This window comes from Sardina pilchardus, chromosome 2 (assembly GCF_963854185.1).
Source record: "Sardina pilchardus chromosome 2, fSarPil1.1, whole genome shotgun sequence".
In the NCBI taxonomy this organism is placed as follows: domain Eukaryota; kingdom Metazoa; phylum Chordata; class Actinopteri; order Clupeiformes; family Clupeidae; genus Sardina; species Sardina pilchardus.
The window spans coordinates 21,276,267-21,289,557 of record NC_084995.1 but is presented as its reverse complement, the minus strand read 5'-3'; the positions used below and the strand labels follow the sequence as shown (position 1 = coordinate 21,289,557).

Sequence of the window (13,291 nt, the reverse complement as noted above, 5' to 3'; positions counted from 1 at the left end):
GAAATAAATTGCTTAAAATAGTGACCCAGCATGTTTTTATTTTAAATAGACTAAATCCATTTCTGCTGAAACAACATGTCTTCACAGAAATACGATGTCCATCATAATTAATGCTAGAGTGTCTTCATTGGTCAAACACATCTGGCACCACCAGAAACAAACGAGCCATACGTGCAGAGCCTATTATCTTGAAGTTTCAGTATGTGAGAAACTTGAGGTGCCTAAATATTTTCAACCTCCAGTATGCAGCTATGCAGCATAAGGAAATAGAATGGTTGTTCAACTTTTCCCCACTGTGGAATGTGGAATGTAGAATGTAGAAAGGGATGCTACAAGGAAGCGCATTCAAACCCACCCAACAACTTGCCATCTGTTGGTGTCATTGTGGTTTATTGAGATATCTACCATTAAGGATTGGCTACCATAGAGGCATTAGTATGGTGGCCCTATGGTATTGTGATTAGCATAACAATTGTTGCTTACCAATAATTCATTATACTACAATTGTGTTTGGGCTATCAAACTATTATTATTTTTTCAATCATGATTAATTGCCTAATTTATATAGTTGATCACAATGAAACATTTTAATAATTTTGTCTTCAAAGAATAACAAATCAATGTTATTTTCACGCTATATCATTATGTGGGAAAGATCTGCAACTTAAAATGTAGCCTACATGAAATCTGTTCAACTTAGCATGTGATCAATGAAGACAATGTCTGTAGTAGTTAGATGGTACATTTTTATTGACTTTCTACAAACAATATCACTAGTAGCCATAGTCTTGTTAGTAGAAAGCTAATTCAACTGTATATTCAGGTGATCTAGGCAACACTGCCTTATCACAAAAGTCTTTGGGATTAAAAAAAAGTGGAAAAGAGTATACCTAGAAACAGTAAACTTCCCTTGCATCATGCATGGCATTCAAGTTGTCCGGTATTCTCAAGAGGTAGTAAATGGTGGAAAATAGCTAGATAACTCTGATATCTTAAGACATCTACAAAAGTCATATAATGTATGCATAATGCATAGAGGCTAATTGTTGATTATCAAAGAGAGTCTTCTGATCTTACACGTCTACGTACAGATAACAAAGACTGAACTGGGTAACTTTTCTTCTTTCCACCACAGTATAGACAATTAAAATGTGTCAGTGGTTACAGTGTATATCCAAATTTACCTCACGATACATCTCTGACCTTCTGAAACCTCTTAGCAACCAAATGACTTGACTGGCATTTCAAGTTGGATGAACTCAGCATCATGGCCTTGTCCTCTAGGCGGGCTCCCAGGAGTTTCTCCATTTGGCACCACTGAAAACCACACACCACACAATTCCTTAAAACGTATACATTTTATTTTTCTAGGAACACATTTCTTTCACCCACATGTCTATAAATGTCTATAAATATATAATCGCTGTATGTCAGTCTGTTCTTATGGTGTATCATTTCAATGGTTTAAACAGCTGGCATGACCCTTGGCAGATGTTTTGGTAAGAGCACATAAGGAAGGTAGTGTTCAGTTTGATATTGTTTGGGTGGAAAATATGAAAGTCACTTTTAACTGGACATTATGGCAGAAAATGTTTTGAGGAAGTTGAAGACTAATCAGCAAATTGAGTTCCATTGTCATTCAGCAAAATGGTACGCCGTATAACTCCTCTTTTCCCCTCTCCCTCTCTCTCTCAACTCTCCCTCTCTGCCTTTTTCTCTCTATAGTATAACATTATATATCACCAATGATTTGCTTATTTAGGGCGTACTCACACTAGGCAATTCGTACCGTACCCGAGTACACTTGGCCCCTAAAGTCCGGTTCGTTTGACCAGTGTGATCACTTCGTTCCGTACCGGGGTATGGTACGCTAGTACGCTTGGAGGAGGTGGACTCAGGTACGGTACGCATGGAAGCACGACGTCATTAATGATGAAATAAACAATAACGTTCCAATTAACAATCACACGTTGCATAAAGATTCTAGAACACAGCAACTCAATCGTACCCAAGTACGGTTTGATTATATGCAGTGTGAGTGCAGACCAGGGACCAGAGGCAACCGTGCTCCAGTACGGTACGGGTGAAACGTACCTAGTGTGAGTGCGCCCTAATACGAACCATCATGACTTATAGTAATACTAACCCATTCTATATCTCTTTCCCCCCTATACCTCACCTGTGAGGTAAACCATTACCAATCATCAGTCATCCTTGTTCCTGGCCCTCATCAACTGAAGTCCCATCCCTACTGCCCTACCATCATTTGCCGTGGTCCCCTTGCCCAGATTCCTGGCCCACACGTCCTAGCAACCCATTACTTTCCCTAAGAAAATGACTAATCCCTATGGACAATTTATTCCCTACACTGGACTATTTAAACTTTCTGACACTACAAATAACCTTACTGTAATGTAACTAACAGGCATATAAGCCGGGCCCTTGAGTCGTGGATCTGTCTGAGGTTTCTTCCGATATGTATCTCCAATTCTAGGGAGTTTTTCCTCGCCCCTGTTACTCATGGGTCCTCTCTGAATGTTTAACACTCTGTTAAGCACCACGAGATATGTGTAATGGTTTGCCACTCTATAACTGAAATGAAATTGAAATTGAAATTGTTAATGATCCCCTCCGTTATCAGGATATTGCATTAAACATGACCCAACCCAACAGGCTGTTTTTTAACAACGTATTTCATATTTCACATCCAAACAACATCAATCTCACCTGTGTAATGGTTTGAGATAATGTGCAAAGAACTGACAGACATTACAGACATAATACACACGTTCCTGGCTTTATAGATAGATAATACCTATTGTATGTAAGTCACCAACCATTTAAACATGGCTAACTGGAGACTCAGTTTATAGAAGGAATCTGAGGAACAGATGCAATGCACTGAAGGAAAACCACTCCGTTTGCCTTCGTTAATAGTGATTAAAATAAGGACTGGGAATACTGTGTGAATAATGGTGAGATGAATAACCAGACTACCAAGCAATTAAGATTGTAATGAAAATACTATACAACAGTACACAGTGTATCCTATTATAAATCAAGCTCTCCATCACATCACAGTAGGACAAATGGCATTCTCTAAAGAGAACACCACATGGTTATTATTGTGAATGTGGTTAGAACATCACATTCATAATATTGCATAACCCAGCACATGTAAACTACACTTACCATGAAGAACACGGCCACCATTTCACCCTCACCTCCTCTTTACCCTGTGGAAATACAAAACATGAAACCATGGTGTCATCAATACCACTGACATACAGTATACAGATAGAGCGATATTGTAGGTTTGTGTGATGCATTGATAATCCATGTTATATTATGTTTATCTTACATCAGCTGTGGTTCGTCTCTGCATTATTTTATCAAAGGGAAGAAGGGCACCATTCACATCATGTTTGCACTCTGAAACAGAAACAAATCGTATGAAAATCTTCACTTGAAGCAAAAGAAGAACTACAAATCAGATCATGAAATGGCAAATTACTCATTGCACAGTTGAAGGAACTGCCAGACACATTTTCAGCTGTACAGGAACTACCATTACAACCCCAAGCTTTCATTCCAAAATTCACCTGGATCACTTATCCTTCGTTTTTTTCTTGGGATCTTCTCACTCTTCCCTGCAGAGCCTCTTTTTAACGACTTGTCTCCTTTACCCCGTTGATACGTGTCTCTTGATTTCACACTGGCTTTAGAGTTTGTTTTCTTTCTTTTGACTGCAGTGGATTTCACCTCCATGTCAGAGAGACTTTCGGTCTCAGATTCAGAAGACACACTTGTAGTCTCCTCGTCAGTTGCGACCACTGAAGGGTTCTCTGCTTTTGGTGACAGCAGACCGTTGGTTCCAGGTGCATCCATACACGGAGAGCCGTCCAGCTCGTCTACAGTCTCATGAGTTCTGACGCTGGTGTTCACCACAGCCGAACGGCTCCTGAGCTGAAGGGTCGTGCCTGGGGCCGACAGACTCTCCGGGCTCAGACCCGCAGACCGGCCACGACGTCTACCAGCTGCAGGGGCGGCTTCGCTGGACTCTGGAGTGCCACTGGCCACCCGATCCTGCCTGGCACCGAAAGAGTCCTCTGTGGTCATGCTGGAGCTAGGTTCTGCCGTGGCGGTGGAGCAGGTTGTATCCTGGTTCGTTTGGTGGTGGGGCTGCCCTATAGGAGGGGACTGGCTCTCGGCGCTCTCTGCTAGCTGGATTGGAGCTCTCAGCAGCTCCTCGTCAGCTCTGACCAGGGGCTCCTGTGGAGCGGAGGAGGACTGGACATCTAGGGAGCTTGCAGAGCTTATCTCCAGGCACTCTGATGGTTTTCATGGAGATGGAGATGGAGAGAGAGAGAGAGAGAGAGAGAGATTATTTCCATCCCTTGATAACAAGAGATCAATTTGGTGGATTTTTGTTTCAATTTCACTCCCTTATGATGCACATTTTCACAAATGCAAATTCACAGAATTCAATTCAAATCATTCTCCCTCCTCTCAGACGATCTTTTTAAAACAAGTCCAAGTGCAACCTATGAGGTACTTACGCTTTTTGAACTCCTGCCATGAGGGAAAGTCTCTAAGCCGCACTCTTATTTTATGTTTTCTAGTGAACCCCATAGCATTTACATCATCTTCAGTTTCAGGGGCCAAGGGGGAACTTGTGTGCTGTGCTGAAGAGGAGATGGAGATGGTCCTACCAGCGGGCTGGCTGTGCTGTTCATCGATGGGAGGGACGGCCTGAATTGACTTCGGTGGAGAACCGCTGACTACCCGATCCTGCCTCGGACCGGTAGAGTCCTCTGTGGCCATGCTGGAGCTAGGCTCTGCTGTGACGGTGGAGCAGGTCGTATCCTGGTCCGTTTGATCGTGCGGATGCCCTACAGCAGGGAGCTGGTTCTCAGCGCCCTCTGCTGGACAGGCTGGAGTTCCCAGCAGCTCCTCATCCGCTCTGACCAGGGGCTCCTGTGGAGCGTCAGGCGCGCTGTGCAACTCCAGCTGGTACTCTGGAAATCCACAACACATGTAGGAGGAAGATAGATCAAGTGTACAGGAAAGTGGGAAAAGAAAATTCAGTAAATGAAACAACGACTAGCCAACACCTCAAAATGGACATCAGCATAATTTGTATAGACAAGCAAAGGCTTTGCGTACAATCCAAAGTTCACAAAATTGATGTTATTCACATATCGTTTATGTAATATAGAGTCCTTACCAAGTGGCTGCACCATTGTTTCTGCATTCATTGGTTCCTCTGCCTTCATCACCACACACTCCAGCGCAAACTCCACAGTCTAAGAAGTTGTTTAATTTGAAAGAGAAGTTCTATTAAGAAGAACTTAACTTAAATAAGTCATAACATTATATTATTATATTATCACTTAATGATGTCAGTAATATGCTCACCTCTGAGCTCTCTGGGACTGTCTCTGAGTGTCCATGGAACAGGGTGCTTTCCAAAAACTGCTGTTCTGACTCCACTTTAAGGACCTGCAGGTTGTCACACACATCCTGAGTACACAATTGCTCCCTCTCCTTCAGTCTGTGTGTGAGGGCTGCCACTTCCTTCCTTCTCTGCTTTAACTCAGCTTCTGTTTCCGTGTAAATTTCATCAAATATGGAGACTATTTCTGATGTCGTTTTCACCATCAAAGACTCCATGAGAGACAGAATCTTTGTCCGGAATAGGGTGGTCCCAGATGGAAGCTCTTCCTGGAATCTGATGGGTTCAAAGTATTCTTGAGGTGTTGCTGAATTGTTCTGCTTTAACTATTAACATACAATAAAAAATCATTAGATGTCAGGCCATTTTGTTTACACCATACCACACAGAATTCCCCAGACATTGCCTAACTTGGATTTAGATGTCTACCTTTCGATTAATTTTCAGTCCACTTCAATGCAAAAAGCAAAAAAAATAGCTTTGGTATTAGTCTAATGGCTACATTTACAAGAAAACAAATAGACCACAGCCTATGAGTTTGCACACCTGGCAGCGTTGCCAATATGTTTTGCAGCAGTTTGAGGTCTCGAGTTTGATTTTACAACCACAAATCTTGCGCGCAAGGAGACTATAGGCCAGGCCTACCCATTTTCGAGAGGGCAACAGTCCATGGGTTTCCATTCAACTTTTCGATGCGCATATTTTTTCAGTCCGACTAAGAAACTCTGACTTTTAAAATGTACATTTAACATAGGCATACCGGTATTCAAAAACACCAATTGGACAACTCTCAAATCGCAGAAAGTCTATGATTCGAGTAGGGTTGACGGAAACACTTTATTTGCATATTGTTTACATTATCCTAGCCTAGCCTACCTGTGTCCGAAACATTGACCTGACGACCTTACGTTTTGATACCACAACTCCTCCCTCGACAAGGACTAATTCATAACATGGTGGACTGGGCTATACGTTCAGACGCGCCTTTTCTTTAGCCAAATGTTCATGAATGTGCTTTAAAATGCGAATGAGCAGCATGAGTAGTCCAAGTTATCTAAACATGGCGGGAGACATGTGTCCCACAGCCCAATAGCCGATGGCATTGGGGCCAAAATAATGCTTTCCACAATCGTTGAGGTTTGATGAATCACAGACGCACGTACCTTCAGCTGCCTGTAAAGCTGCTTGTGTTTGTCACGAAGATGGTTCATTAAATTCGTTGTGTTACCTCCTTTCGCTTTGATTTCACTTTTGCACGTATTGCAAATAGGCAAGCCATGCAGTTGTCCATTCGCATCTTTCTTTAAGCCAAAAAACGCCCAGACTGCAGACTTCCTATTAGTCGGACGAAAAATCTCTTGCACCACAATATTTTCCTCCATCGCTGTAATAATGACGCTATAAACTTCCAGCAATTGAAGATTACACTCGAGGAACCCCCTCTTTTACGCCTGCGTGGTTTGAATGTGTAAGATTGGGGTAGGAACACTTTACCTAATGGGGGTGGGGGTAGTTGAGCCTGCTGCAGGTCGATTAGCACATGGATTTCTATGTAACCACCATGTTATACATGAATCCTGGTAGACCATTGTGAATTAGCGTTAACATGCCGTTCCACTGGCCGAAATTATGAATCAATTAGTCAGTCTAAAACTAGATGAAACTCTGCATGGTCCCTCAGAAGAACAACACAAACGAATCAAACTCATGTACCTTGAATTCTCTGAATAGATCTGGATGCTTGTCTTTGAGGTGCTTCGCTAAATTGGAAGTGTTTCCTCCTTTCGCCTGAACAATTCGATGGCACCGTCTGCAAACTGGTTTATTCGAATTTATGATTAACCCCTGGTTATCCGCCTCGAATGCAAAGTACTTCCACACATGACTCCTCAGTGATCCACCTTGCTTTTCAACCAGTCGGGGCGACTTGGCTATTGTTGACATCGTCCTCGTTTCCCTTTTTCCACGTTCACACTTTCAACAGCGTAGTCAACTACAGCAGCAAACTCTCAGCAGAGGCCGATTCTGAAATGCTGCTGAAAAAAGTCATGCATTACGTCACAACGCCGCGTAATTTAACAGCACCCCTTTTTCTGTCTGACCTCGGGTTTAAAACTGATGATCCAGGGACCCAGGGTCTTTAGTCTGACCACGCCCACCTAGAGTTTGGTTCACCAGGCTAACCTTCAACTACCTGCTTAGAATAAATAAACAAATGAACACTTTCTAGCTGTGACTCTGTATACAATATTCACTGCATGCTCAGAGACTTCACACCTTCACCGCCCGCTGCATGCAGAAGACACAGCATAGGCCTACAAAAGACTCACCCTGCATCCCTGCCCATCACCTGTTTGAATTGTTACCCTCCAGGAAACAGGTCCACAAAACCATAAGACAGTTTTTTTTATCCCAAATAATGAACTCTGAGCTGAAAACAAATCGGAACACATTAGCCTACAATAATTCTCTTCTTTAACGGCCTGAATGAGTGTAAACACAAACGTATGTGTGATGTGGATATGGGTAGATGAGCATGGAGGAAGACTATCTATTACCAATTTATTACTTAGCCTATTATATTATCTATTTTATTCTATACTGAGCCCGGTATGTTGTTATGTTGTACAGTGACAATAAATAAATCTTATCTTATCTTATCAATATCCTTTATCCACTCTGAATGGGTAGTGTAAATAATGAAAAAGCATTGATTTTCAGAGTACTGCATGCAACTTGATCAAACTTCCACTAGATGTCAGAAGTGCCCCGAATGGGGCTATTTTCATGTGTCTGATTGAACTTTCACTTTATTTTACACATGCTCTTTTCTATTTCTTTACTCTTAATAGACTTTTTTGTCTTTATTTGTTCTATTTGTTTTGTCGGCATCGTCCACACCTTGTGCTTTTCATGTTCTTTTCTAACAGCGTCACAGTGTTGCCAACTACTGAAACAAATTCTCACCCAAAGACCTGGATCTCTGAAAAGTTGCTAAAAGTCATGTATCACTACATCAACATCCTGTTGTCTGCTGGACCCAGGGGTTTACAACTTGTGACCCAGGGACAACCATTATGACCAAGGAAGCAATGATGATATCTCTGGTTTAGCAGTTGATTCATTTGGCTTCAAGGGACAATTAATGAACCAGTATAAGCTATACATTTTCTAAAAACATAGCCAACTCACTTAATCTGATTTTGCTACCTCATTTTCATGTGATAATTGCAAGTCATCTGCACAGTTCCTATACAAAATGAAAAAGAAAAAAGGCCAAGAAACTGTGTAGTTATTAGCCTTTCCAATTAGTAGAACTGAACTGTTGAGCCCGAATTCTGCGGCATTTTTTTGGACGTACAGTCCTCCTCCAGCTGTCACTTTACGCCTATACTTACGGAAAATGAGACACCTGCCCTCGAAGACAACCCCATCTTCATCTTTACGATATCCAAAGTAATCCCATACTACCAACTTCAGTTTCTCCCTTCAAAGGCACACACCAGGCAAGACGGTGAACATAGACATTCCAGAGAAAAAGCTAACACCTCATCAGCTTTGGGGGTGAATGACATTTATTGTTCTTGACTGATGAGTCCAACACTATAATACATCTGTTAATAGTGGAACAGGTTAGAAAGTTGACAAAACTCCACTAATTAATACGCCAGCAATCTTCTAAATCAGCAACACATCATTTTCTGAATTGTTTTCACTCAAAATGTCCCTGTTTTACATTTAATTTGCCATTAGTTTGCACTATAGCCACTGTTCGTTGTTGACAACTGATTTCTTTCCATTGAAAAATCCTGCAAGAAAGGCAAGACATTGTAAGATGAAATCTCCAAATGCAGGTGAAGCAGTAATATGATATACACATGTAAAGTCCACATTCATATGTCTAGTTAATTTCATTGTATTGTAGTTTTTAGTAGACATTATATCATTATTATTATTATTATGACACTTTTATAAATAGAAAAAAGGCACCTTTGCTCTCCTCCTCAGATAGTCTCTTCTGTTATGGAGCATTTTAGTGCAGCGTACAATCACCTCCATCTCCTTGCCAGAGAGCTGTGGCATTGCTGAAATGATCTGTGTGCACATCATAAAAACACCTTTTTAGACACCATTTCACAACTTCCCAATTTTTTCGACACATAGGGCCTAAGTAAAGGGAAGAATGGGTAGTGCATGTTACAAACCAACCTTGGCTGTTATAGGACCCCAATCAATATTTCTGCTGTAGCAGGCCCTCTGCCATACTTGAGACTGTATGAGAATTTGTCTGGCTACACTCTGAAATCAAGGAAAGGCATCCATTAGATTTGAATTCTATACCATTTAAATCAGTGGATGGACATGTATAAAGACATGAAGGAAAGTACTTACACTAAATGTCTTCTGTCTGTTTTTTGGTCTCCTTCTGACCTCTTGAGCATTTGCCCATCTTGTGACATTTTGAATAACCTGTAAAGAAAGAATGAATAAAACAAAAATCAATCAGCAGCATTATCAGCACGGCCCTCAATTTCACTTGGGTTGAACTTGTTCTACTTAACAGTTTAGAAATAAAATGCTTTGAAGTGTCTTTTTCGCAAAGGCAAAATGTCTACAAATGTTTCACACATTGTGACATCCTAGATAAAGCCTCATCAATGTTGGTTATAAAGAAGGTGACACAGTAAACAGATTTAATTAAGGACTTCAAAGTCTGTAAAGTGACAACTTTTATCAGTTTCCTTGTTTTTTCTACTGCATCTGACATTACAAAATGCTTTGTAAGAGCGAACCTTTTTATAACTCCTGAATATATGATAGAAAATGTAATTATGACAAATAGTCTTTAGGGGATATAGACAAAATCAATGATGAGAAGAATGTCTGAACTTAATAAACCGTGTTCTGTATCAGCAGTTGAAAAAACACAAAATGTTGCACAAGTAACACTAAGGCAAGTGTGGATTTACTTCAGTAGTCATACTCCATACATGTATAAGTGTGTCCATCTTGTGTAAGTTGCACTTGACAAGCCCTGCATGAATGCCATTTCAAACAAGCAGACATTCCAACCATGTCAACCATTGACACTGATACAATGTGGAGACATTTAAAATGGTTTAATGAATATCTCACACGAACCTCAGATTAAGGCTACCTGTGTAAAGAGTGTCCTTTCAGAATTGTAACACTTGTTCATCACACACAAAAAAAAATCTTTAATTTATCATTACAATTCTCAATTCTCTGGACATTTATGAATCAGCTTTGTTTTAAATCACACCTGCTGTGAATGTAACCAGATGGCTGATCTACATGACCACATGCATATAAAAGCAGTTGTCCACAATGCACTATAGCGCTGAAGGACCTGACTGAGTGGAACTTGAAAGCGTCCTTATTGATGTGGTTTATTTATTCATTATTTCTTTATTTTAAGTCTGACAGTCTCTGCTTGGTCAACAAGGCCTCCTTCAGATCGGCCACATCACAGACAGGAGTCGCCCGGACTGCTGTGCCGCCGCAGGTGGACCCTCAGGTTGCTCGAGCGCGTGAACCTCATGCCACAGAAGGCACAGCCGTACACTTTCTCTCGCGTGTGGATGTTCTGGTGCTGCTTGAAGTTGCTCAGCCGAGCGAAGCCTTTCCCGCAGTGCGCGCACACGTAGGGCTTCTCGCCTGAGTGCTGCCTAAGGTGGATCTTTAGCTCAAAGTTATACACAAAGCTTTTGTCGCAGTGGGGGCAGTTAATCGGCTTCCTCCCCGTGTGAGTGAGCATGTGGGCCTTCAGGTGGCACAGGTGCTGAAACCCTCTCCCGCACTGCATACACGGGTGCCGCTTTTCAGTATGGAGCTTCTGGTGCGCTTTCAGATACTTATATGTCGAGAACCTCTTTGGGCATATAGAGCAGCCAAAGGCCCTCTCCTCACGGACGCCTTGTGGTCGGGACACGGGTGAGTTTTCACTCAACACCGAGCTGTTGTTGGGAGTGGTGTATCCAACAACGCCCTGAACCTGTAAATCAGATCCAACTGACTTGTCAGTCAAATCTGCCATTGCTGGACTGAATAGCAGGGGCTGGACCTGCCCGCTTTGTGACGCCAGTGTGTCCAGCTTAACAGAATACGACATGACGAACGCGTCTGTCTCCTGTGAGACAAGAGGGGAGATATTGTTAAGGGTCTCTACCTGCATCTCCTCCTGGTTCCAGGGCGCGCTGGAGTGTGTCTCTGGTGGATTGGCCATGTCCTGACAAAGCTCTTCCTCGTGACTGGGGTTCCACACCGGCAAGGCCTCTTCCTCCTCCTTAATAAGAAACGGGGCTGCCGAGTCGCTCTCCGACTTAAGATCAGGGAAAGCAGAGGGGGGAACCAAGTCACTGCTGGTGCTACTGTGGCGGCTGCTGCCTGGTACTGCTAACGTGGCTTGCAGGCTTGTCTGTGCTGCCTGTGGCTCCTGAACACTCTCTCTGACGTGGGACGAGGAGAGCAGCCCTCCAGGGTCGGCCGCGTGTCTGTTTTCGTGCTTGGCACCAGAGAGGGAATCAATCTCCTGGTTTGTGGCAGATCCAGACGTTGAAACGGGGCTCTGCAATGTCCACTGTTTGTCTGGTGTTGAAGATGGAGATGACAAACTCAGGTTTTGACTGTCCCCCTTGTCGTTAATATAGGAAGGGGCTACACAAGGCTTGCTATCGCGTATCTCCGTGGAGCTCCACTCCTCTTCTTCACACAGCTGTCCACACTGGCGCTGCTCACGGACACTCAGGCTCAGGCAGAGGGTGTCGGCCTCTAAACAAAAACATGCAGATAAGTTGGTGTTACTGACCATGTGCTTCCTCAGGACCTAACAGTCACCTTCAGCAGCCTACTTGTTCACAGTCAATATGTCTGCATTTCAGTATATGGTCTAATTGAAAGCATCCAGCCATATTGAATAATTTACCTGTTTGTGGCTCATTGTGTGTTCCGTCACTGGAGGCGCTAGCTCTTCCACAGTTTACACACCTCACCCGCTTCACTTTTTCACGCTCTTTTTCCCTTAGTTTGAGCTCAGATAGCTGTAGTTTCAACTGCAGCATCTCGACTTCCTGCCTTCCACGGCCCATTTCCTCTAAGAAGCTGTCCTCCACCAGCCTAGTGATCTCATACATGGCTGACTTGAGGACAGTCTCCAACAGGCTGGAGAGCTGGGACTGAAAGGTGAGGATGAGGGCCTCTGACATCTTTCAAATGTTGTCTGAGATGGCGCTTCGATGCCAACTTGTAAAACCTTTTAGCATCAGCCTACGGTGAAATAAAACAACACACATAATTTCCAGGCGAGAAGTGTCAACAAACTACAACTGCTTACGGAGCAAACATAGATGTTAGGAGCTACATGGGTTATTTGTGCTATATTAACCGTCAGAACCGATGCTGATTCAATAACTGCAATAGCTTCTCTCCATTCTCCTCTCGATGATTAGGCTAACATACAGGCTAAGATAAACAAAAATGTCTGCATCGGTTTTGTGAATAGCTGATATTGCTAAATGTTTCCAAGCTTTAACATTATTCTTTCGATATGCAGTATACTCACCAGTAGTGGTCGATTGTTTATTTATTGGCAATTAGCCTGACATTGTTGGTATCATTTGACCATCAACCCCCTTTCTTCTCAGTCCGACGATAGTCCTCGGTATGGATAAAAACACACTGCCACCTATGTGCATGGGTGTCTAGTAGAATTCTGCTGCGTCCACAGGGTGGCGCCATAGTGGCGCGCATGGTCGCGCACAACAGTCAACGCCATAAATATAAACTGCTTTCATCCTATTGCTTTTATTTTGTTTC

The 13,291-nt window shown here is 42.7% G+C and overlaps 2 protein-coding genes across 5 annotated transcripts; both read right to left on the bottom strand.

The window, feature by feature from the left end:
• Positions 1-732: 732 nt before the first annotated feature.
• On the bottom strand, positions 733-7,460 carry LOC134066362 (uncharacterized). 4 transcript variants are annotated; one of them, XM_062521675.1, is made up of 8 exons: positions 7,169-7,460; positions 5,419-5,781; positions 5,228-5,306; positions 4,560-5,018; positions 3,603-4,331; positions 3,362-3,432; positions 3,193-3,236; positions 733-1,317 (listed from the first exon to the last, which is right to left on the bottom strand). In XM_062521675.1, the coding sequence occupies exons 1-8, from the start codon at positions 7,397-7,399 to the stop codon at positions 1,281-1,283; spliced, it is 2,013 nt and encodes a 670-aa protein (XP_062377659.1). In that variant the 5' UTR covers positions 7,400-7,460; the 3' UTR covers positions 733-1,280. The 4 variants fall into 4 exon arrangements, with proteins under 4 accessions (XP_062377659.1, XP_062377677.1, XP_062377667.1 ...); XM_062521693.1 differs by having other exon boundaries at positions 4,713-5,018; XM_062521683.1 differs by lacking the exon at positions 7,169-7,460 and adding an exon at positions 6,619-7,136.
• A 2,712-nt stretch (positions 7,461-10,172) lies between these two features.
• On the bottom strand, positions 10,173-13,129 carry si:ch73-109d9.1 (zinc finger protein 629). Its single transcript, XM_062521655.1, has 3 exons — positions 13,038-13,129; positions 12,402-12,742; positions 10,173-12,247 (listed from the first exon to the last, which is right to left on the bottom strand). The coding sequence occupies exons 2-3, from the start codon at positions 12,679-12,681 to the stop codon at positions 10,944-10,946; spliced, it is 1,584 nt and encodes a 527-aa protein (XP_062377639.1). The 5' UTR covers positions 12,682-12,742; positions 13,038-13,129; the 3' UTR covers positions 10,173-10,943.
• Positions 13,130-13,291: the final 162 nt, after the last annotated feature.

What these genes read in the sequence shown, in the direction of transcription:
- LOC134066362 (XM_062521675.1), bottom strand. Translation starts at nt 7,399, where the DNA reads ATGTCAACAATAGCCAAGTCGCCCCGACTGGTTGAAAAGCAAGGTGGA. An exon ending in ATCTATTCAGAGAATTCAAG is followed by an intron (nt 5,782 to 7,168) that starts GTACATGAGTTT and finishes GTATGTTAATAG; the next exon opens with TTAAAGCAGAACAATTCAGC. An exon ending in AACAATGGTGCAGCCACTTG is followed by an intron (nt 5,019 to 5,227) that starts GTAAGGACTCTA and finishes GTGGATTTCCAG; the next exon opens with AGTACCAGCTGGAGTTGCAC.
- si:ch73-109d9.1 (XM_062521655.1), bottom strand. Translation starts at nt 12,681, where the DNA reads ATGTCAGAGGCCCTCATCCTCACCTTTCAGTCCCAGCTCTCCAGCCTG. An exon ending in ACACAATGAGCCACAAACAG is followed by an intron (nt 12,248 to 12,401) that starts GTAAATTATTCA and finishes GTTTTTGTTTAG; the next exon opens with AGGCCGACACCCTCTGCCTG.